The 16,902-nt window shown below is 38.3% G+C and overlaps 1 protein-coding gene across 6 annotated transcripts in view; it reads right to left on the bottom strand.

Moving 5' to 3' along the window:
• Positions 1-16,902, bottom strand: part of CCDC149 (coiled-coil domain containing 149) — a 52,167-nt gene that overhangs the window by 22,632 nt on the left and 12,633 nt on the right. For all 6 annotated transcript variants that reach the window (XM_048942010.1, XM_048942006.1, XM_048942007.1 and 3 more), the window contains exons 4-7: positions 8,971-9,078; positions 3,500-3,616; positions 1,850-2,022; positions 320-392 (exon numbers count right to left, since the gene is read on the bottom strand). In XM_048942010.1, coding sequence (XP_048797967.1) covers positions 320-392; positions 1,850-2,022; positions 3,500-3,616; positions 8,971-9,078 — 471 coding nt within the window. The remainder of the gene's footprint in view (positions 1-319; positions 393-1,849; positions 2,023-3,499; positions 3,617-8,970; positions 9,079-16,902) is intronic.

The raw sequence follows: 16,902 nt of genomic DNA, 5'->3' as shown, positions 1-16,902 counted from the left end.
AGTGGTTCAAGGCTGTGACTCAACAGTTCCCATACACCCTCCCCAAGAGGTGCCACAGAACTTAAAAAGGTCACTTCATTCTCTTTTCCATGTACCCCTAACGGGTACCACTTTTGTACTAGACTGGCTGAAAAAGCCTATAAAAGGAAGATTACTGAGCATGCACAATACATACATGCTAATATTGTCAGAATGTTCATGGGGGATTTTTCTTTGCAGGCACAATTTTATTTAAATACATACAAACTTGAGAATGAACAACAATCTTCACAAACACCAAAGCGCAGATTAGATGATAGATACATTGAGAGGATTTTACCTTATATTTAGTAATATTAGATTTAAGAAGGTTCACTTCCTCTTGAATTTGCTTTAATCTCTCTTGGAGGTACCTGGAAAAAAAGAAAGAAAAAAAAGAAAAAAAAAGAGATCTTCCATATAACATTACCTTCACTATTGCCTCAAATACTCCTCTTTACTACTTGGAATGACTCCTCCTTTACCTACTGAGAATGCTTTTCCCTTTACAGCTTTCTGAGGGATAAAATAACAAGATCTTACTGCTTTTGACCTCATAACAATTTTGGCAAGAAAACAAATTGCATCAGAAAACTAGGCTGCCCTTCTCTTATATTTGTCAGGCATCCTGCACAACCATTTTATACAGTTCTTCAGGATTTTGGGAAGGGAAGCTGGAATGATATATTTATGTCTAGACGAAATAGTCAGAAAACGTTTACTCATCTTCTCTGAACTTGAAAGTTGGTAAGATGAACACCTAACATTCATATGTATGCCAAAACAAGACTCAACTATGCAGAGCTTTTGCATTGCACTATCACTCAATTCATGGTACTTCCCACTAGTAATCACAGAATATAAAATTTTACAGCTAAAAGATGATGTTCATAAACTAAAACAATAGTTTTAGTTCTTCCTTGCAACCTTTAGGCACTTTGGTTAGACAGCAATTTCCACACAAGAAGAAATACTTTTTAATGCATAAAAAGTTTACGTAATCCTCTCACAGTTAAACCACCCTTGCATTAGGGTCTGTAACAATTTAACTATTTCAGTGAAAAAAAAAGGGATCAACACCCAGAGAAGGAGGAGGCTTATAAACTGATAGAGAACTAATAGACTACATAAAACAAAACAAAACAAAAATGCTGGGAGGAAGCATCTGGTTTTACTCTATCCTACCTGAAGTACAAGTAGAAGGGAAGTAGCTTACAAGCCATGGTTCGCTTTAAGGTAATTGTTGACATTAAGGGAGGTACCTGCCATGACTTCCCAGTGCTTCTTCTGTTGACCTTTGTGGAAACCATAAAACTTTTTTTTTCTTCCCCATGGAAGTGGCAAGAATATCTACACGGGTGACTTCACAAGTACAGTGTTGTTGGAAAATCACACCTTGTTGACAGTCACTCCTTACGGTGAAAAGTATGTCCAAAAATGATAACTCAGTGTACTTGAAATCCCTATTTACAATTCAGGATTAGCCCACTTCAACTCACTATGAGTTCCTTAAGACACTGATTTTTAATACTCTCTTAGTGCCATACAGAGACAGGAATAAAAGGTCTGCACTTCTCTTTCTTGCCCAAGACAAGACATATTAGGGGATATCACTTACGTCTTTGTAGCCAAATAAAACAGCATTACTAATTTTCTGCAGCATAACTTTCCCAATATTCTTCGATGGTTAGTTACAGCAGAAACAAAATAGTCAAATCAAATGACCAAATCTCTCAGTTGTGAGATTTTGTTGTGACTTACTTCCTGGTGCTCCTGTTGAAGCAATATGCTACTAGTCCTAAGGAAACAGTGAGGTGTGCCATGTACTCACCTGTTCTCCATACAGAGAGCATCTATGTCAATGATACGGTTTTCATGTCCTCCTAAAACATGATTGAGTTCTTGGTTCAATCTATCAGACTTATCTTGATAAAAAGAGCGTTCTTCTTTAACATCCTGTAACTCATCTAGTGCAGATTGAAGATCATGTCTCAGAGCCTCAATCTGAAGAGAAAGGAGAGTCATATCAATGTTTTGAAGTCTAGAAAAAAGAGTGCACAGTGACCAAACTGAAAGCACCTACAATCAAGCACTACATCTCTGATCAGATGGATTTTTGTACAGTCTTTCCAAAGCTCATAACTCCAGTACTTTTACTCTATTTTGTTATTATTATATTCATTTGAATTTAAATAACCTTAGCAGTTAGACTTGTTTTACAAAATGACTAACACATAACAGCAAAGGAAATCTTAATTCATACTATAATCTTGCTACAAACATACTAAGCTAGTTTTAGAATATAACATCTAGGTCTCTGAGAATGAATTGAAACAAATTATAACTAGGCAAATTTGGAAGATTAGATAGAAGAAAGTCTGTAAGTGGGAATTTGTACTACTTATAGGATTTTCAGCAATAAAGCTCCATAGAGTAAAAGGAACTGAAAGAAGTGAAAAAAAATAAGCCAGCATGGAATTGACAGGGTGAGCCCTGCTATTAAGCAAAAGGGTAAAAGAAATTAAAAGAACATTCAGGGACACAGAGCTTCAAATTTCTAAGGAGAGGAAACAAAAAAATGTTGAATAAAGTCTGCAATGATTTGAGAACTCCATGGGCAGATCAAAAAACTCTGATGAACTAGACAACAGAAAAACAGGTAACGAGGCTACATGCTGAACAGACATAGAACCTGGGGACAGAGATCACGGAGGAATCATACTGGAAGAAGAGTAAGAGCAGGCGAAAGTCCTCCTGGTAAACTAAGGCAGTAATGCACTTGATGTGTAGACTGAAGAATAACAAGAAATTTGCACCTTTTCCTGGACCACAGAATGGTTGATTGAGGGTGGAACTGCCATTGGTACGAATGAGCACAGGATCAATAGAAAACAAAAATCCAGAACTGCTCAGAGAGCTATGTATCACTTTTAGGGAAAGCGCCTGATGGGCTGAACAATGCCTAGCATGTGATATTGATACAAACTTGATGTAGAAAGAAGAAACCTGATGAAATATTTTATCAAAAGGGAGGAAGGAATGGCTAAGATACAAGAGGAAAAGGAAACAACCTCACATGTTCTACAGAAAATGTGATTCATAGGACATACATCAGCCATCATATACTATTTTGAATACTACATTTTTAGTTGCTTTCACTAAAAAGTCTTTTTTATTGACAACACTCAATTGTCACAAGCTGTGGATGGCTGCACATGACAAAAAAAGAGCACCTATAATCTCAAGAAGGAATTGCTGAGATCAGAAAACTCACTCTTACCATGTATACAAGCTTAAATTAATGCTTTCTTTACAATTCTTAAATCAGTAAGAAATGCCTCAGTAAAAATGCCAACACCTTTACCACTATTTGCAGTAGTAGATAGTGGTAACAGCCTCAAAACACAGGGGAAAACTGCCATTTACTTGCAGTAAGGCAAGCTCTATAAAATACAACACCATGTGCCTGTTTTGTTATTACTTGTTCTCGAGCCTTCTCCAGTTGTTGAACAAGATCCTCACGTTCATGTGCTGCAAAGTGGCGAGCTCCAACTTCGTCATCTCCAAGTCTTTGCTTTGCTATCGTCATTCGAAGGAGCTGTGATGACAAAGACGTATTCCGTAAGCAAGAGATCACAGAATGTAGCATGAGAGTACCTCTAGGTTAGAAAGTAAGGCTGTTAGATTTCATCACTTCCAAGCCAAATAGCTGGTATTATTTAAACCAGATGAAATTTTCTAGCTGAGGGCTTAATTCTGTTCTCAGGAAAAAATTCCTGTCAAACTCTCCGAGCAGAAGAGGTGCTGCATTACATCCTGCAACATTAGTCAGCAGAGTATACAAATATCCAAATGCTGAAAGACCAAATAAACACAAAAATGTGGTCAATAATTTTTAGAAGTGGCAGGAATTAATTCTAGACAATTCTCATAAAGCCAATTTCATATTCGGATCATAAAATTATCTGCAGCAGAAAGTACATTTCCTAGTTAAGGGAAAAAAAGACACCAAGCAGTTCTCAGCATCACTTTACCTATGCCACTTAAAATCCCACTGTGCTACACTAGTGCAAAATTTGCATTAACAACTGCTCATCAATTTTGCTGCTCTTTTTTTTCATTATTTCAAACAAGTTAATTCACGCTAAAACCTAACAAAGAAATGGGCCAACAACAAACAACTTGGCTAAGAAATGCAAGAAGCTAATGAACTCATCAGCTTTGTGCTCGCTGAAAATAGCCTGTCTTGAATTAATACACAGCTGTATTAAATATCTGAGGCAGATAGGAACTACCTTTGAGAATTATCAAGTATTAAAATAAGACTCTGTAAGGCATTCAGCATTTGCAGTTGCTTATACTGTGCACAGCCAGGCAAAAGTGTGGCCTCCCTGGGGCCTAACTTGTAGAAGCTCCACAGAGACTGCAGAAGCTCACTATGATAACCAGCCTGAGCTTCCCTGTATTTGACTGTACCAAGGAATTAATGTACATCATTACAGAAAAAAAAAATCAATCTTCTGAAGTAGAGATGGTACATTAAAATTTGTCTTTGGTATTTATGGGATGCCAGTCACTGTAGCTGCAACATGCCAATTAAAATCCTGCTGATACAAGACAGGTTAGCAAAATCACCTTCCCCACTTATTTCAGCTACAGTTTAGTACAATCCAGTGGAGTTTGTATGACTCTATCCGATAGGCAGTTCACTTGCTCAGGAGAAGCAGTGCCCCCAAAAGTAATGCTGGGGAATACATTTCCCTCTTCCCACCAAAAAACTACTGCACAGTCAGGAAGGCTGAACGGATCATAGAAGATACAATTCCTGTTAATTCCTTCACCAAAAAAATAGTCCAGAAGGCAACTAGCAAATTCTGGAATGATCTCAAAGCTATGTAATAATTTTTTAAAGACTAAAAGCTCAATAAGCACAAGTCTTGATTTAATGCAGTTAGAATAATTACGTTTCTATAATCTCTCTCTGAGATAATCAGCGAGAAAGGTAGTAAGAAACAAATGCAGTAACATTTTAAGACTCAACCTTGTTCAGAACAACTGGAAATGGGAAGAGGATTGCAGTTTACCGAGGCCTCAGTGCCTGCAGCACTGCAGCACCAGGCTGGGAACGTATCAGGGCCGCGACTGTGCGCTAAGAGCAGCCCTCCTCCTGCACAGGAGGGGTGATCATCAGATGCAATTATATCCGTGAGCAATTAGTACTTGCAAGGTCGAACAGTCTGCCAGTAAAATGAAAGCTATTTACTAAGAAGTTTGAGGTAAAGAAAAAAAAAAAAAGCATGAAGTCTTACAACAAGAATGCTTCAGAACCCCAAATTCCATCAGTAAAAGTACAACAAACATAGACAAAACAAAGTAAAACACCAATCCATAAAACAACTGAGAGCTTCTCCCAGGCAGCTGGCCAATCAGAGAGCTGGCAGGGCACAACAGGCCAAGTCCTTTAATTCTGCACTGCAAAAGCCTCACAAGGCAGCACTACCTGCTGTAAAATTCCCACTTAAAACTCTGTGACCCAAACAGATACCAATGCCAGGGGGTTAAGAGTTTATTTCATATTTTAGTGCTTTATTACAATTTTTATACACTTGTCCTCTGGCTGCTGTATTTTTATTTCTATCATTCAGAAATCACTGAGTAAAGAATCACTCAAGTTCATTTTGCAGACACAGAACAGGTTAATGCTGCCCCTCAGGAACCTGCAAACAGCATTCACAACAGAACAGAATGGAGTTAACAGCACCTCACCAGAGATAGCTCCTGTTCGTCAAGAACCAACGTGTTGTTAACCCAAACACTCTGATGCTGCAAGCCACCAGTCTGTACTGCTTAAATATTACACTTCTCTCCTGATCAGTGTCAGCTAAAATAGCTATTCATAAAGTAGCAGCACTAACACAATGCCTCAGAGGTTTCACTGCAAGAGCTGCTGTGCCAGCTAGAGACAAAAGATAATGTCTGTGCCAAAGTTTTATGTCCCTGGTTATCTACAAAACATGCAAAGGAAGAAGGGAAAATAAGCACAGACAGTAAGTTCTTCACAGAAGGCAGAAACCATCTTGTTTAGCTACAGTCACTGACAGCCATTATCTTTCCTAAGTTGCCTATAAAATCTCAAGAAGTAGATGAGGACTATGCAAACTTGCAACATTAAGTCCCATTTCTGCCAAAACAGATGCACCACAATTAACATTCTGCACCGTTGCTGCCTTACAATAACAAACTGTCAGTAATACCACAGCTATTGTTTCCCATGCAGCTTCCTTTCACTTAGCACTGCCCTCCACAGCCTACATTTCTTTGCGTGGGTAGGAAGACAACTGAGTCATCTAGTCTTCCAGAAGCCTCCAGTTTCTCTCGTGCCTTCCATTTTCCTCTACTTATGAGAAAGAATGAGATCTCCTAGCTACCCTCACTCCAAGTTTCAATAATTGTTCTCCAAGTATTGCTGTCAGAATGTTAGAAAGGAAAAGGACTTACAAAGAACTGTATCACAAACATGGAATAGTTTTCATGTGTCAGAGCTGATAAGAGATTGTGATCAATCATAAAAATAAACAGTCCTAGACATCTGCTGCTGGAGTGCTGCAGTCTGACTGCTGCTGTATTTCTGAAACTGCAGCAACAAACCCTTCCAGAGACTGCCTAAAGAAATTTTATTTCTGCCTATTTGATTCTGGTTGAAAATAAATGAAAAAAAAACTAGTCTACTTAAGTCAAATTCAAGTACTTTGTCATTGCCTGTTAACATACTTAACGTGGTTAGAAAAAAAAGGTAAAATGCAATCACTGTAAGGTCTTCTTGCTAATCCCAGTAACTGTACCCAACTAGCAGCAAACATGAAAGCAGTTAAAAACAAGTCAAGCCATCAAAACATTTCTTTATCAATAGGGCTAATGTGCGATATTTAAAGATTTTTCTTTCTTTTTTAGCCATACAAAGCTCTTGCCATTCAGTGACAAAGCCTGCATGAGTCACCCCTGCTCAGACATAGGCAGAATTGTTCATCCATAAGCAGCTTCACTTGCTGCAAAAGCAGCTGTTTGTTCATCTCTTGCCAGAAGTAAGGTTGACGTAGACCAGCTGGGCAGGATGCCCTCCCTCACTTTGGAAAAGCAGAGAGAAGAATGCAGAGGAAGAACGTAAGAACAAGCAAATTATTATAGTTCTTTGGTTTTTTTTATATACCATGTATTATTTGGACTTTAGTGCCTGAAGTAACCCAACTGCCAGTACAGGAGAACTGATGAGCAAAACAGAATGGCTTCAGGAACAAGTGTAGAATTTTATCACCAAAGTTGGAAGAGAGAAAAATCTGACATAGGAGGGAAGCATTAAACCCCTCAGAGAGATGGCAATGTTTTCTTTTTAGGCACTTCAAAATGTGTAACCTGCCTTCAAAATAAGCTCTATTTCTCATTTACTAGTAAAGTAAAGAATGTGTTCCAAAAATGAAAATCCCAGTCTAAATTAATCCCTGTCTGATGTAATTCCTGACCACCGCTCCCCACCCCCCTTTATTTAGTGATGCACTATTTTGCACATTTTGAACAGGGCCACAGTGGGCAGAATGACCCTTTTTGTATTCCATTCCTTATGAGAGTCATGCATTTAAATTCACTCTGACAATACAGATATCAGAATGACAACCAGCTACTATCACATTAATTTGTAAGGCATGTTTGAACAAAGCCACTTCAAGCACAAAGAAGTAGATTCTGTATTACCAACATCATGTATTTAGAAGGAGTTGGAATAAGTACATAACCTTGATATTTAAGTATGCTTTAATTGTACTACCTTTGTGTTCTGTCTGGATTAACAAACATTTGTTACCAATTCAGGACTGGCATGGCAAAGGCTGTACTGCTTCTGCAGAACTGGCACTGCTTTTAATGCTGCAGTGTAATTCAAACAGTAGACGAACAAAAAGTACCTGGGGAATCCTTTGAAGACTTGAGCAAGTTACACTGAATGTTATGCACGGGACAAATTCAGGCCTCATATGGCCATTTCAACAACTCCATTCGCATTTCTAAAGATCTTTGTGACAAACAATGCATAAAGCTGCTTTATCATAAAATACTTAGGTTTGAAATAAAATAAAATGGAAAGAACAAAACTAACCTGATCAATTGAAAGAAAAGAGCACGTATTCACTTTTTTATATCCTGTAACTTTAAAGTGGTATTTGAAGAGAAAGTTATCATTCCATGTTTCACTTTTTACTTGCAAACTGACTCAACTGGTCTCAAATTCAACCTTTCACTAGTTTGATCTCTGAAGGTACTTCTGCATATGCTCCAGCTGTGAATGTTACACACATTTGGCATGAGTTTAAATATTTCAATTAACAGAGACAACAGGAGTTTGATTAATACCAAATGGCAGATTTTGAGCAATGTTCCACATAACTTGCTAAATTTAGCAATGAAATAAATTAGTTATGTAACAGGACGAGAGCGTTGCACTAAGCTAAATATACATTTTTTTAATGACCTGCTCCATATTTTTGTAGGGAAAAATATGCCTTCCTGGTTTTATCATCTACTAATATCTTCCATTTTCATTGCAGTGAAAAATATCACATGCTGAAGATGAAATGCTTATGCATGTAAGAGGAAATATCACTAATAAAATATATTTAAAAAGTAACTCTGAGATTATTAAAGCAAGGCTGGGTGCAATATTTATAATTAAGGACAAGTGAGTAAAAGCAGTAAATCAAAATATCTAATGAGCTGCATTTACTGCTCTCTTATATAGGCTTCTTTTGTTTGACTGTACTGAGCATTTATTGTAATCCAAATATTCTAGAAGTTCTGTAACCCACTGTTTTGATTTAGTTCTTTGTTTTCCTAAGAAGCTAATGCAAAACTCCAGTCCTGTTTACATATTCCAGTCAATTTAGTGATAAATTAAGTTTATAATACCTTATTGTCCCCTTGTACTTCCCCGAGTCTCTGCTGAAGCTCCCTAATCTCTTCTCCAAGATGTTTATTTTGATCTTGAGCCTCACTCAGCAGTTGAGTAAGATTTGCCTAGAAAAAAAGCAAGTATCAGTCAAAAGTTAGTGCCTATGGAGATAAGTGCAAGTGGTAATTGCAAAGAAACACTAGGTTTAGCCCTTATCTGCCAACAATCTTTACTTTTATAGTTATTGGTATTCAGACTTCAAGCTTCATTGGAGAGTCACCAGGGTTCCTTCATCTTCAATAGCAGAAAATACATACAGCATGCACGCATTCACTTTTCCAGAACAGCACACAAAACCCAAACAAAATAAAATGAAAATATTTACACTAGTTCTGGCATCTTGGCTGGCACCAAGAGGAAAACACAGAGTACTTTGACAGTATTTATAGAAAGTTGCCAAAATTATAGTTTTAAACTTACATGCAATTAGACAAATGGCATAGCTGAGAAATAATTATGATCTAATTATGTTCTTTAATAGTCTTTAAAGCAGATTCCTATTCAATAAGGCAGAGCCATTCAGAGTCACTGCCCCTGTTTGGAGCTGCACCACAGATACCTAATGGCACAAAACTTCAGACATGGCCTGATTCGTGGTCTTAGCATAGAGACTTCATAAAGAGCAGAAATGAAAGCTAGAGATGAATTCACCTGGAGGCAGGGAAGCTTCCCAAATAAGTCAAAAGCCCATCATGCACGTTAAGGTGAGCAATCTGGTATATAATTTCACAATTCCATCTGCTTGATAGCTAACCAAAAAAACAAGCAATATTCTTTCCTAAGATATCTGAAAAGGAGCAAATACTACCAACAAATTTTTTGCCTAAAAATAACTCAGAAATACACAAATATTGACTTCACACAGGGAAAGCCTATCAAAATGACATCTCTTCTAAGAGCATTATAATCGTGGCAGCTAATACGCAGCCTTTAAAGACATCCCCTATGCCAGCTAGGTATGTCATCTATTGTCATAGATCTGAAGGATATAAAAAGAAATGGAATGAGAATTTTCAGCTTCTCTGAGGCAACATTTCTAAATTAGCCCTATACAGAGTCTCTGGATTTGAGGTCAGTGCATCAAATGACTGTTCCTTGTTCTCTCTGAATATTTAAGTTCAGTTTTAGCATCCTTACTTGTTGCTCTTTTTATTCCCTCATTTCTCTATTATTATATCTCTTTATTTTTTGGTCCTGCTTTTTTACCTTGTCAGTTTCATTACTAGGCAGTCTCATAGGAAGTCTATTGGTCTTTCCCTTTAAAACCTCTAATCTATTGAACCAACACAGTTGCCACCCTTGCAATCTCTCTGTTTACTAAATGCTATTTCCACACCTCCTGTTTTATATTTAAGTCAACTACTAACACGAATATAGCTATGCATGCATCTGATATTTCCAGGATTAGACTATTAAACCAGGACTTTTGTACGATGGCATACAAGGAAGCTGGCTCCAAACTCCAGCTGGCCTAAAATAGCAATACCTTCTAACTTTTAAACAGGAAAAATAACTCAAGATAGTGATATCTCCTACTAGATTCAATGACTCAAGCCTGATTCACTGCTATCATTTCGACCCTTCTGTTCCTCTGAGACCAAAGGTTCAGAAGAGAGTAACTTTTCCACAATTCTGGAATAGATTAGAGCATTTTTAAAATTACTGATAGGCCTAGAGTCTGCAAATAAAATCATGTGAGAAAAGAGCCTAATTGTAAAAACTGTAAATATCCATCTGCAGGGCCAATATTACCTACTCATCATTTTATTTTCAAGACAACAATCACTCCTCAAATATGCTTTGGTATTTCTTTTCCTATGCGTTAAACAAATGAGTAGAAGTCATTTATGTACTGAATGAACCAAGGGGCTTCAGATCGCATTCAGTCAATGGTTCTGATAGGTATTTCTTAATGGCTGCTTAGAAGAAATAAAACAAAAACCCTATGCTTCTATGAAATTGTATTTAATCTGAAGTACCCACAGCTTATGCTCAGATGATTTTTAATCAACTGAATCCAATCAGTAAAGCGAACCAGTTGAAAGGAACACTATTTGCACAAATCTCCCTTAAAAAAGAAAATTCTATCTATAAAGTCCCTTTTTATGACGAGTCTGAACAACTCCTGACACTGCAACAGCTATTTCAACACCAGGGAGGACCTCAGTCTCGCTAATCTGTCCTTATGGCTACAAAACCAGGACTCTAGCAGTCAGTAGTCAGGACCCAGCTTCCAGTAAGTCCAGGAAATGCATTACCATGCTTATACTAAATCTTCCTGCTCAGATTTCTTTCCCCTAAAACCATTTCTTTTGCAGTGTGACTGTATGCTGAATTGTATTTTTCAGCCACATAAATGACTTAACATGACAAAAACCTTTCTACTTGAGACAGGTATTTTGGAAGAAACTGTAAACGAAGAATTTTAGACACCAAAATAAAACAGCTTCATTTAAGCATACTAAGAGCATTACAATGAGCTAAGTATAGACCTGTTCCTTAATGCAAAGCTTCTATTATACTGGTGTTAGACTAAAACAACTGAGCTATGTCACAGGAGCAGTCTCTAGCAATTACTCATTTCCCTGGCTTAGAGGTACCATACAACATGTAATTTAGATTGTTCCCTGTTTTAAAGGTTTTGGCAAGAACTCATTAAAGCTCCGTTAAATGTGGGTAAAGGAGAATTATTTGATTTTCAGGTGCTCTGCTGGGCTTCAAGAGAGCCAGCCAAGAAGATACTTTGAACAACACCTGGACTTGGTACCAGTACTTTGGCACACAGAAGAGAACATACCATATGGTTGAAAGATGATAAAATTAACAATGGAGGACCTCTAAGAATATATTTTATGAAGAAAAGGGAGAAATTGTAACCCAAGGAAGGAGAAAGGTGATTCATTTTTCCAACTGGCAACTTCTTCTCAATATTCATAGAACACACACAGAATTCACTTAGAAATTCAAGACAAGTTACTTTAGCAGGGAAGCTAAAGTTTGTTTCATTTACCTGCATAACAGAACTCTCAGAAAATTAGTCAAATTCAGCTTTCCTACTGTCAGTTTCTTCAACAGTTTGATGCTAAGTGAAAACTTAAAAAGAATCCTGTAAACTGCCAGAGATTTCACTTCTTTCACTCACGCTACTCAAAGCTGTGTCTTTGAATGATGTGGATAGATTTATACGCTGTGGTTAAAGGAAGAGAATCATGGAATGGCTTGCATGGAAGGGACTTGCATGGAATGGCTTGCGTGGAAGGATCATCAAATTCCAATCCCCCTGCCACAAGCTGCTAGATCAAGTACTAGATCAGATTGCCCAGGGTCCCACCCAATCTGGCATTAAACCCCTCCAGGGATGGGGCATTCACAGTCTCTCTGGACTAGTTCCAGCACCTCACCACTCTCAGTAAAAAAACTTCTCCCTGACTTCTAACCTAAACCTCTCTTCCTTTAGTTCAAAGCCATTCCCCCTTGTACTACTACTACCTACCCATGTAAAAAGTTGATTTTCCTCATGTATATAAACTCCTTTTAAATACTGGAAGGCTGCAAAGAGGTCTCCCTGCAGCCTTCTCTTTTCCAGACTGAACAAGCCCAGTTCCTTCAGTCTATCTTCTTAGGAGAGGTGCTCTAGCCCTTGAATTCTTTCCTGTGTTGGGTGTCCTAGACTTGGACAAAGGACTCCAACTGGGGCCTCCTGAGGGCAGAATAGAGGGGAACAATCACATCCCTCACCCAGGGAAAGGGAAAGATGCAGAGGTCTGTATCCTTCTGCAGCCTCATCTTTGCTTGCCTCTGCAACAACCCAAAACAGGAAACTGTCCTCTCTCAATGCAGCCACTTGTTTTTCTAATTAACAAAGAGAATTTCATTCAAATATATCAGAAAATCTTTCCAGAGCTCGGTCCACCCTTAGTGTCAGCTTGGGGTATACTTGAGCCTCCACAGCGTTCTTCTACATGTCTGCTACAGGAAGCATGCCTGTATATTTCAGCACAGTTCAACCCCACATTATAGTACTGGACAGAAGAATCTATGCCAAAATTGCTTTTTCTGTTAACCAAAAGCAAGTGCAACATATGGCAAAGATCCCACTAGAAGCTGAGAGAAAAAGTGTGATGTGGGAGTGCCCACTGGGAAGTGCCTCCTTTTTTTAGCAAGGAAAAAAAAAAGCAATACAGAGCAGACAAAAAAGATTCACTGGGATGGGATCGTGAAGCTTTTCCACTTAGACTTCTGCTAAAATTCTCAAGAATATTTTGAGGATAGAAGGTTGAAGAGAGCCTTACTTTCAGCCACGGACAAACATCTGAAACTACTGACAAAAATACCTATAAATATGAATTTACTAATGCAAGTCAGCTGTCAGACAGCAAGAGATCTTTGCTCATTACTGACCCACAGAATTTGAACTGATGACCTTAAAGAAAAACTATAAATAACATGGAACTGCAAACAGTCATCTCTGGCATTACACACTACCCTTGAATTTGGATTCTTCAACAATTTTGCAAATCTAGCTACACATTCACAGTGCTATTTTTCTTCACATCACTTTAAAAAATGATGGATAGTAACACAGGCTTTAATATACCTCTCAATCCTCTTGCACATAAATCTTATCTGACATTTAAAAAAAATAAAAAACTTCCTGCCTTTAGATGCTGCCTGAAAAAGTAATTTGTTAAGGGGAAGAGAACTTCCAAAATACCTTTACAGTTAAAAAAAATATTTTAAAATACAAACAGGTATTATTTCTATACCACAGCTTCCAGTCTTTTGTTTTTTTCAGCCACACCTTCAAACAAAGAACACTGAGTTCTTTGAGTTCCTAGGACAGGTGGAAAAAAAGTGTGATGAAACATTAAGCACACTTGATTGGTGTGACTGATAGCAAATTTAATTGCAGTTTCTCCTGCAGTGCTTTTATATGATTGCAGTGGCTGAATTAATACAGAAAAACCTGTTTTGCTTACCAACTACTGCTGTTCACCTACAGTTTCCTTACAATAAAGAAGCAAAAATCATCTTTCTTTTTAAGTTGAAAGATTATGCGCAGAAGACTTCTACATTTATATGTCCTAGGCACATTAAATACACAAAATGGGTCATATTTCCCCAGGAAAAACAACAGCAAAAGTCAAAGCCTTGCCGAGCAGTCGAAAAGAAGAGAAGGAACACCTCTCTTCTTCTGACTATATGCACTTTGAGAAACAGGAAGGAATCCCACCACAGAAGCAAACCAGTCAAAACTTGACAGGGCTTTGCAGAACAAGAAAAACTTGCTTAATATTCATATACTTACAAGATACTCAGCACTCTTGCTTATAAAGCTGTTTTTATTGAGTTGTTTAATAAAACCAGAAAGCCATTCTATCACTAGGCATATAAGCCAAATACTCCTACCCTCCTTTACAATGAGTTTTCTGTGTGTTAGCTTAGCACAGTGTTACACAGGATCAAACAGCACATAGCCAAACTTAAGGCACACGCTGAAGACTGACAAAGAAAGAAAGAAATGTTACCATCAACTACAGACTCTTAAGAGGACAGTTTTTCCAAAGCAACTTGCTAACGTACATCATAAGCAGCAGGTGTTAGTATTAACTTGTAAAGCCTTTCTTGTTGCCCTTGGCATCCCTGGGCAGATTCAATTCCATGTGGGATTCATAACTTCCCCAATTCCATCGCAGCTGTTTATACAGTGCACCTGTACTCCCTCCCAGGTTACCTGTCCACGCTGTCACTTTCTGTAGGCTTTCCTTTTGTGATTGAGTTTGTCCAGGAGCAAATTCTTCATCCATGAAGGTCTTCTGGAATTTTTGTCTGACTTCCTTTGTGTTAGGATGTATCATGGGACCAATCAGATCCTTGAAGATGCCAAAGTGTGCTCTCCCAAAACCTCACCTCTCAAACATCATGAGAAGTTAATTGGCAGAGATTTCTTCAGTGTCAAGTTTCAGCAGCGTGCTTCAGTTCCCTCATACTTCATACAGGCAAGAGTAGGGCATCAGTTTTTTGTTGACAGCAGATGAACGTATTCAAAGAGAAATGATTAATTTTTACTTATACAAAGACTGCCATACTAGGGCAGAAGATTGTTTCATTGGTTTAACAAAAATGGCTGCTTTGAGACTCTAGGGACCTAAACTTTGTCATAATGCAGACAAAGAAAGAATCAAAATCTCTTAAACACATTGAGTGCCCTGACTAATTAACAGACTATTTATCAAGAGTATTCAGGTGCAGAGGTGGGACAAGTATCTTTATTCCATCAAGGTAAGACACAGCAATCAGAAGAGCAGAGCACATGATAAACATCAGATCTGAACAACACTCAAAATTTTAAAGAGCGACAGTCACATCTGTTAGAATCAGCATTTCGTCTCTCCAAGCCTCATGCTCACTGCAAAATCTACAGGTGGAAGACATCAGTGTCATTTCAAAAAACATAATTCACAGCATGTTCAGGAAATCCTTGATTTTGCATACATGCAGAAAACAAAATCTCTTCCCTGACTATACTCGCACATTTTGAAATCCATGGGAATACTGTTCTCTCAAGTGTCACAAAGGCAAGTGATCTCACTGTTCTGCACCTGCTGCCTCACGCTGTGGCAGTCAAACATGCACCTACAAACCACAGCAAAGCACACAGGTCTCAATCTGGCACATGCATAATGTTTTTCATCTTCAAACCCTCTGAACAAAGGAGGAAATCACATTAATCTTCACAGCACTCGTGAGAGATAAATACAAAATGATTGCTTACCCCGTACGGTGCTTTATCTGAAGATTTTATCTCACAGGACTCTGAACGCAGCTTTTGTGCCTTAGCACAAGGCTAGCAAAACTTCCTGAATTCATTAATGAAAAATAGTCACAGTAATCATTTTTTTTTCCAACGACGTCAAAAACGGTCATGAGGCAATCCCTGAAGTTTGTTTTGAAACTGCATTGACAGTTGAGTACATTAAGCTGGAAGCAGAAGTGAAAAGGACCAAAATGGGTCCATTTGCAGCATGTCACAACATATTTCTGTCTGGAACCTCCAGCCTTTCTGATGTTCTGCTTGGCTCTAAATGCCACACTCATGAATTTATACATTAACAGAAGTCAAGCTGTCTAAACAAAGTCTCAGTGAGTGGCTAATGTGCTTCCAAGATGTCAGTCTTGGCTGAAGCAGTAAGAGTTTTGGCTTGAATGAATCACCTTGACATCTATGGATACCTATAACAGGGTCAAATGCCATGCATGACTTTCAGGGAAGAGGCACTCAAGTTCTTGATGAGCTTTCTGATCTGGCAAAGAGATTAACTGGAAAGCTGTGCTTTGTGGTACGATTATGTCACCATTAAGTCATGAGACTCCTAATAGCAAGGGTGTTGTTAGCACAGGACTCTCATCAAGGCTCTAGAGCTGCTTGGAAAGCACTGGACCCACTTGCCTAAAAGAGAACTGATAGAGAAGAGAGAATGAGTACTAAACAAACATGCAAGGAAGATGCACTAGGATGATTAAGGAGTTGGAGCATCTTTTATGCTCATGTGAGGAAAGGATGAGACTTGGAACTATTCAGCCTGGAGGAGGCTCACGCAGGATCCCATCAATGTCTACAAATACACAACAGAGGAAATGAAGAAAAAGGAGCCAGAACTAATGAACACAATTTAAAATGTGAATTTTCTACCCAAACACAAAACCTGTGAGACACTGGAGCAGGGTGCCCAGAGAGTCTGTGGAATCTCAGTCCCTTGAAGATATTCAAAACCCAGCTGGACAGGGCCCTGGGCAAGCTGCTTTAGCTGACCCTGCTTGAGCAGGGGGTTGAACCAGATGATCAAGGGGTGACTTCCCACCTCAACCATTCTGATTCTGAGATGTTT

Source organism: Lagopus muta, chromosome 4, assembly GCF_023343835.1.
Source record: "Lagopus muta isolate bLagMut1 chromosome 4, bLagMut1 primary, whole genome shotgun sequence".
In the NCBI taxonomy this organism is placed as follows: domain Eukaryota; kingdom Metazoa; phylum Chordata; class Aves; order Galliformes; family Phasianidae; genus Lagopus; species Lagopus muta.
This window is presented reverse-complemented; position numbering and strand designations above follow the sequence as displayed.